This window comes from Oryzias melastigma, linkage group LG14 (assembly GCF_002922805.2).
Source record: "Oryzias melastigma strain HK-1 linkage group LG14, ASM292280v2, whole genome shotgun sequence".
Taxonomy (NCBI): domain Eukaryota; kingdom Metazoa; phylum Chordata; class Actinopteri; order Beloniformes; family Adrianichthyidae; genus Oryzias; species Oryzias melastigma.
This window is the reverse complement of record NC_050525.1, coordinates 5129693-5137723: the sequence shown is the minus strand read 5'-3', so window position 1 is coordinate 5137723 and position 8031 is coordinate 5129693. Positions and strand designations below refer to the sequence as shown.

The 8031-nt window shown below is 44.3% G+C and overlaps 1 protein-coding gene across 2 annotated transcripts in view; it reads right to left on the bottom strand.

The window, feature by feature from the left end:
- The window catches only part of LOC112138056 (Down syndrome cell adhesion molecule homolog), a 107731-nt gene that overhangs the window by 18437 nt on the left and 81263 nt on the right, over positions 1–8031 (bottom strand). For both annotated transcript variants that reach the window (XM_024260622.2, XM_024260623.2), the window contains exon 11: positions 7505–7684. In XM_024260622.2, the coding sequence (XP_024116390.1) occupies positions 7505–7684 (180 nt within the window). The remainder of the gene's footprint in view (positions 1–7504; positions 7685–8031) is intronic.

Sequence of the window (8031 nt, the reverse complement as noted above, 5' to 3'; positions counted from 1 at the left end):
TGAATTTAACAATCCAGATTTGATTCTCATTATTTGAGGTTTTTATGTATTCCAAACAAATGGACAATATACAGTTAAAGGGTAACAAACAGGGAAGTCGGAGGCTGACTCCGCCCACAGCTGAAATGTGAAAATCAAGTCAGAGGAGTGTGGCTGGGGGGGGGTTATCATTACTGGAGCTGTAGATCATTAAGTGGAACTTCTGAAATGAGTGGGACCAATAACAAAATTCAAATGTATTACCTGGTTCCAACCCTTAGGGGGCTGCACACAGATGGTTTTTGACTATATTTTCAAGAATTAAACAAGTTTATTTTAATTTGTCAAAAACTGTGACGATGACCAACAGACAGCACTTTTAAGGCCTCATTTATAGAAGTTAACAGACAAAAAAAGTTTATTTAGGGTTTGGTTACTATAAAAATAAACAGAAGGAGAAGAATGGTAAATGGTGCGTACTTATTTAATGCTTTTCTACATTTCTTGAAGGCCCAAAGTGCTTTACAGTCACACACTGGTGGTGGCTCCACTGCCAGACATTGATGCAAACCTTCCACTAGAGCAAATGTGGGGTTCACTGTCTCGCAAGGACACTTCGACACATGAGTGGGCAAGGCGGGGATCGATCCTGCAATCGCTCACTTAGTGTTATATTTACACGCACAAATACACAGGCCTCTCTCTAACAAACACTGAATCTTCTGGATTTACATTGAGAAATGTTTTGTCAGTGTGGAAAACTACGTCTCTTCACATTTCATTTGATGTATTTCTTTCTCTCACGCACCACCATGAAAGAAACAGAAACAATGTAACACATGAGAACGAAGAAGACCAGGTCTAATATTCTTTTAAAAACTAATATGTTTTTAAAACAACTTGTACTTTTCAAATACAACAATTGTTTGTGATGTTTTATTTCAATAATTAAGGAATTCCACACTTTTAAACACAAAACCTCTTTGCCTTCATGAAGTCTGTGCAAAAAGGAAATACGGTAAGTCTTCTTTCCTTTTATTGTTACAACCAGTTTTCAAACAAGATTTCCTACAAAGATGCTCTAGAACCGATCTGCTTTTGATCTTCCATACGGTCAAAACTGTATTTAACTGAACAAGATCTGGACATTTGAAGCTGCTGGATTCAACAAATTATTAGTGGTCCTGTATGATTTGTTATTCTCTTATTTAATTAAACCACCCAAATGTAATTTACTGGAGTACTAAAGAATTGAGTCCATTTCTACACATTTAAAACAGTCTGAAACAGTTTACTGAAATGATTTTGATACTAACAAAGAAATTAGGAGCTCAAGTTGATGCTTGTGGGTTTTTGTTCAGTGGCTCTTAAAGTGACACTTCAACTGGATTTAGCTGAAAAATGTGGAAGTTTAAGGTTCGTGCGGACATCATGTCTTCGGAACAAAGTGTCACAAGTGTTGCATTGATTCAACTGCAGACATGCAGACATTCGAGGCGTTTCTGTCACAGTGACCTCTGACCTTCAGCTGACCGAGGTCATGCGGAAAATTCCAAGAGAATCTGGTCACAGAGGAACAATATGGAGCTTGAAAATGAATAGCCAGAGGTTCCTCCCTCCACCGGAACCGGACGCAAAAAAAAAAAACAACATAATTTGTGCCCAAAATCATTGGCCAGAAGCCCCTGTTTTAAGGTTTTGATATTTTTTCCCATTTCTTCTTTTTTTTTTTACTTTTTTGTCGTTTTTTTCTCTGTTACACTTTCTGACACAGAGAAAAAAACAGCATTTTGTCTGTGATCAGCTGATTGACAGTGAAAAACCCAGCCAGCAGGAACAATTGGGGCCGATATGGTTAAAAAGTGGGCAGAAAATGTTGTCCCCAACTGGGTTTGTCTGCAGTTTCTGTGGTGGCCCACATTGGCTTACGTCGCCACTCAATGGGTTGGCTCGCTACGCTAGCCAGCCTCCTGGTGGACAGCATAGAATACTAGTGAGCTCCGATGTTGCAAGCTAGCAACCTTCTCTGTAGTGAGCTAGTCAACTCTGCTGTAGCGAGCTCCGCCTTTTAGCTAGCTTCACTGTAGCGAACTAGCGAGGTTTGCTGTAGCGAGCTTGCGAGCTCTGGTTTATCAAGTTAGCAAGCTCCGCTGTAGCAAGCTCTGCTCTACCCCGTAGCGAGCGCCACTGTTCCCACGCTTTCCACCAGGCAGCTGGTTAGCGTAGCCACCTAAGCCAATGTGGGCAAACACAGGTGTGGCCAACACCAAAACTGGCGAAGAAACCCAAACGGGGCCCACATTTTCTACCCACTTGGCCTTGCTGGCTGGTAGTTTATTCACATTTAATAGTTTAAAAGCTGATAGTTCTGAAACGTTTTGAAAATATCATTTTTAAAAGGGTCGCGCCGCTTTTGTCCTTCAGAATCTACTGGAATGCTGTGATTGTGTTGGCAATTAAAAACATGACAGTAAATCAAAGATTATAAACACTGGAGCTCCGTTGCTCAAGAGTTAGATGGCTCAAACACAAAAATGAGGGGCCGTGCACAGGTGTGCATGGTACTTCACCATTTCCACCATTACAGCCCGCTTGGGTTAACGCACTGAGGCTGATGTGGATGCTCGGGCGGCGTGTTGCAGAGGAAGCAGCGTTGCAGTCGTGTGCGGAAGCGGCACAATGTGTCTAAAGCGGAAGAGAGGAGAAGCTGCTCCTCCACAGCAACCCAGAGGGCAGTGATGATACGCCTGAGTCTGCAGGGGATTGTGGGGGATCGGCTGGCTGCTGATAGGCTACTCCCCAGAGACAAAAGACCCCCACCTTCATCGCTCCCTCCCATCCTCCCTCTCTTCTCCCAGGCTCCTTTTCACCTGGCCAGGTTACCATGCCAACCAGCATCGGACATCCCCCCCACACTTCACTCTGCTCTCACTGAAAAGGCTGTTTTTAACTGCCAGGAATAGAAAATGGACCTGCCATTGATTTCACTGGAGGATGATGATTACACAATCACACAATGAATGTCGCAATGCAGAAATTAAAGAAAATACAGCAACATTTGTTTTTGCATTTGTTGGTTTGTGACTATAAAATCCCCTGGTGGTGTCACGATAGCAGATAATCAGAGGTGATTGATGAGGCTTGGGTGGGAGATGGAGCATCACTGTCAGTGACAATAAACTGACACAGTGACACCCTGTTGTGTTTTTTTTTTTTGGGATGTTTCTGCTGCTGAACTCGGATTACCTCCTGGATCAAACTGAACGTTGCATTTCGTCTCGGAGCCTATGGAGGGCGCTGTTTCCCTCAGTCTGTGGAGCTGCAGAGAACAAGCTCTCTGTTTTCCAAACTGACAGTTTTTGTTCATAACATGTTATCTGTTTATTTCTGAAGCAAAGAGCACTGTGTGCTCGGGGGAGGGGGGGGGGTGCTTCCTAAATCATGGGCAGCCTAAATACGACCCCCACCCCCTCCACCCGACCTTGGCCTCCCATTACCACGGCTGCTAGACGAGCGCACATGAGCTGAGATGCCTCTTGCCCCAGGGGCAGACTGTAAGTGGGGGTGTGTGCAGAGTTTGGGGGGGGCACATGGACTTCACATAGATGACTGGCTCACTGGCTGCCTGCAATGTACTGAAATAATTCCCTTAGCTGCACAATTGGCTTGGACATGGAGCTGCACGGCGTGCACGAGAGGCTGCACGCCAGCGGTAAACACCACGAAAGAAGAGGCTCGGTGACCGGGGGGGCGCTTTGCTCTTCAGCGGAGCCTCGTTAGGCCCTCATCATCGTCTTCAGGCCTTATGATGTCTAGCAGGCTTGATTGGTCTTAATTGGCTCTGATAAACATGGAGTGGCTGTTGACAGACTCTGATAGCATCCACTGAGCATTGCTAATGAACGGCGTGAATTGCACCTGTTTTGGAGGAACTGTAGGGATGCTTGACTGCAAACTGAATTGAAAGCATTTGTTTAAGCCCGTACCTGCAGCCGGCGCCGAGCCGGAAAACAAACCCATTAAATATGAGGAAAGTCTGAAACGTGCCGCCATCCTGCCTGATGATGCGTGCTGGATCATGATGAGACATTAGCCTGCATACGCACACTCATCACAATGGAAGCAGCTGGAAGGTATAACTGCCTTTCATTTCCTGGGGACTTGGGCCTGCAGAGGCCTGGTTCCTATGAACCCATCTGGCCCTTTCTTCTGTCCTAATGGCTGCTCTGTACCTGCGCCTGAGCGCTAAAAGGTTCAGCCTTTTGTGCGTCTTTGTGTGTGCTGTTTGCTCAGCTGCGTCACACGTTCGGCATCATCTGTTTCAACCGTCTTCATTGATTTTCTTCTGCATGTTTACTGACACATTCAAACAGCCAATGCTCCAGCGTGCGCCCGCTCATGCACCTCCCTAATTTGCTTCTAAGCCTCTTAAGTAGCAACGGTTGCTCACGCCTGAGTAACATGAAAACAGCGGTGTTGTGAAACCACAGGCTCGTGTGTACCTGCAGAGCGCGGGGCTGGGCTCTGAGGGTTTGTCAGCGCATTGTCTGATGTTCACACTCGCAGTGGGACTGGGGCGAGGTGTGGCTCAGGCACCATGACAGCGGCATGCTGTCACGGTGCACCGAGATGGACGCACACGGCCACAAAAACCAGCAGAGGATCAATAAAGTAAGATATGAAAACAGGAGCTTCTGCAGCCATTCCTGACAATTCATCAATGCTCTCCTATTAAAGGGTCCTACCATGATGGTCTTCGTCCTTTCAGAGTAAACTATATCCATATGTATGATCTTATATTACAATGGGAACACTAAAAAACAAATTATTTATGAAATATGAGTCATTTTTGTGGCCCGTTTTAATACCTGAAAGTAAAACGATTCGATTTCTGAGCCTCCGCCTTTCGCTCCTTGTTGGCCCCGCCCATTTCACAACGTCATCCTTGACCGCCTCATTTCTACCGTGTTTACACCTTGTGACTGTCGGGTACGGTGGCCGTTTTGGTTCAGTTGTTCCGCTCTCAGTTCGTGTCAAATTCAGACTGAGGAATCTCAGAGTGAACAGAAGTTCGGTCCGATTGGAAACCAAGCAAGACCACCTCGAAGATGGGTCCAGAGCGGTTCCTGGTACAGGAAGGTAGTTATCTCCTGCCACAGCTCTGCGGAGCTAGTGGGTGTGTTTTCGTTGTAGTCTGGGGGCGGAGCTTGCAGCACAGATTCTTCCTGGAGAGAGCTGTTGGCATCTTACATTAGCATGTTTCCAACCGCTCGTTTTCATGGGTATGGGAGGGGCTGCTGCAGACAGCGCAGGTTTTTAGAGGATTACTCTTAAATGCATGAAGGGATCAAAATACCGTTTCGGGGTTCTTTAAAGTGAGGAATGAACAGTAAAATGCATTTAAAACCTCAAAAAGTAAATTTTTCATGGTAGGACCCCTTCAAAATAAGGGCTGTTTTAACTAAAACGAACAACAAAAATGGAGCAGATTTCACATTCCTAGTTATTGGTCAACAATGTTCATCTCATCCTTCTATGATCTCTGTCTGTGTGATGCAGGGCAGTCTCTAGCCGGATTCTAGTGACGAGTGGAACACACAGTTCAAATCACCACCGAGTATACAATTAGGAATTACAGATTTTTCTTCAGTTATTGATTAAAATAAATCAACAGAATTTAACTGAAACTTCAAGCAGTTTAGTTTTGTATCTAAAGGTTGTTGACAAAGCTCATCCAGTCCATTGATGACGCTGCTGTCAGTGCAGTGAAGAATTTGATGATGACTACATCATGAAACCTCCCAGAGCAGATCCCAGAAGGTCCTGAGGGTTTTACTGATGGAGGTTCTGCTGTAGTCTGAGAGTCATGGGTGGAATCTGATATCTAATTTAAAAATGTATATATTATAGAGTCTCTATTCTGCTGGATCCCTAAATTAAATCTCTCTTCAAAAACGTTGCTTTTTTTAACTTACTTTACTCAGGAGTCACTTCCCTGTTTTATAAAATCTACTTTCTTTCTTTTAGAGGCATATCAAATCAAATCTATTTATAGTTTGAGTTTGAGTCAAGTTGTTTATCCATCAAATCAACTCATAACATAAAAAAAAAATCATGTCAAAGTGAGATCGATAGATAATCAATTTTGGAAAATACCGTCCAGATTGAGACATGATTTATTTGACTATTACGTAAAAACAACCAAGACACATGAGATGCAGCCAAAACTGATCAACCATCATTCCAGTCTTTGAATGAATCAAAGTCATGTGACCACACAGTCTGGTAGAATGTTCTAATGATGGATTGTTCTGATGTGGAAAAACAACATTGAGCTGAACTTTATTCAAATAAAATGTGAATGGATTTGACTTCATTCTTGCTTACTTGTTTGTTTCTACACATATTTAATTTATTATCTTGAAGATATATAAAAATCTGGAAAACTTCCCCTGCACTGCTCAGTCCTACAGCTACAGCTGTCACGTGCACTGAGTGCATGAGCTCATGTTCACTCCAGCCTTTCAACTTGTGAAACAAAAAGCCTATTCAGTATACTTGGAGTCAAGTATTTACCGTTCACTTGGAAACAAGTGGTCAACAGAACACAAGCTTTGTTGGTTTGGAACACTGACTATATAAGAGAAATGGACTTAGTTACCCCTCTCTCCTCAACACGTCCAACTTTTAAAACGTTTTTTTAAAAGCGACAAATCATCCTAGCCCACTTTTGGTAGAAGGGGTGTGGCCTTTCAACAAGCTCACTCCTGATTGGTGAGAGTGGTTGCTACTGAAACCAACTTTAACCAATCATTACTTACTGATGCAATCTGGCTCCAAAATGGCAAAAAAAAAAAAAAAAAATGGCGACCAACTGACTTCATCTAGTTGAAGCCGGAAGTAAACCGTTTTCTACGGAACGTCACTCTCACTCAGTCCAGTTCTCAGATCCAGTTAGAACTCTGGACTCATCCATAGACTTCCCAGTTTCTTTTGCACAGTGTTAAGTTTGAGGACTCAGATGAAAGCATAACCAGGCAGCTTTGTGTTGAAGGATCTGTCAGAGGACTGCAGTGCTGTGCTGTGAGTTCACATCCATATACTAGTCATCTTGATGTAAAGGTTACTTGAAACGGGGTTCTGCACAAGTATTGTGGAGGAGGCTCGTTCTCAGCACATAACAACGTCTGACAATAACTGTGTTTTGAGCATAAAGGCGGACTCTTTTAAATCTGCATTATATAAGAATAACCCCTCCCCCAACACTTTTTTATCCCCTCTTTTCCACATGGCAGCTCCTGCGTATGCAGCATTGGGGGCTTAATGGGGGGGAGCTAAGTCCTCCAGATAAACGCCTGTGCTGCTTTCGTGGGATTCATCCGTGCAGAAAGTTCTGCATGAGCTTTATATCAGCCTCGTGCTGGTGGCATCACTGTGGCAGAGCAAGCCGACTGAGTTCTGCAAACTTTGTGGTCCCACTGTGTAAGAGCACGAGCCGAAGAGAGAAACTGAAGAGAGTTCTTACTTTTGACGTTCAGATACATGGACTTGCTGACATCAGCCCCCACGTCGTTGCTGACTCTGCACAGGTAGAAGCCGCTGTCCTCCTCCAGCACATGTTTGATAAGCAGAGAGCCGTTCACCAGAACCTCGATCCGAAAGCCCGAGTTCAGAGCGATGGGTTTGAACTGAGGAACGCCAGCTCCTGGGGGAGGAAACACAGGTGTGGGACCAGTGAGTAACCTGATCCAAGTCGGACTTTCTCTCGTTTAGTCCATGTGGGAGCAAATCGTGTGAAAGGAGTGTAGAAAAAAGAATGCAGAACAGCAGGAGGAACAATTCAATTCAATATCCATCCATCCATCATCCACCCATCCAGCCATCCATCCATTATCTATCCATCTATCCATCCATTATCCATCCATCCATCCATCCATCCATCCATTCATCCATCCATTCATCCATCCATCATCCATCCATCATCCATCCATCCATCCATCCCTCCATTCATCCATCCCTCCATCCATTCATCCATCAATCATCCATCCATCA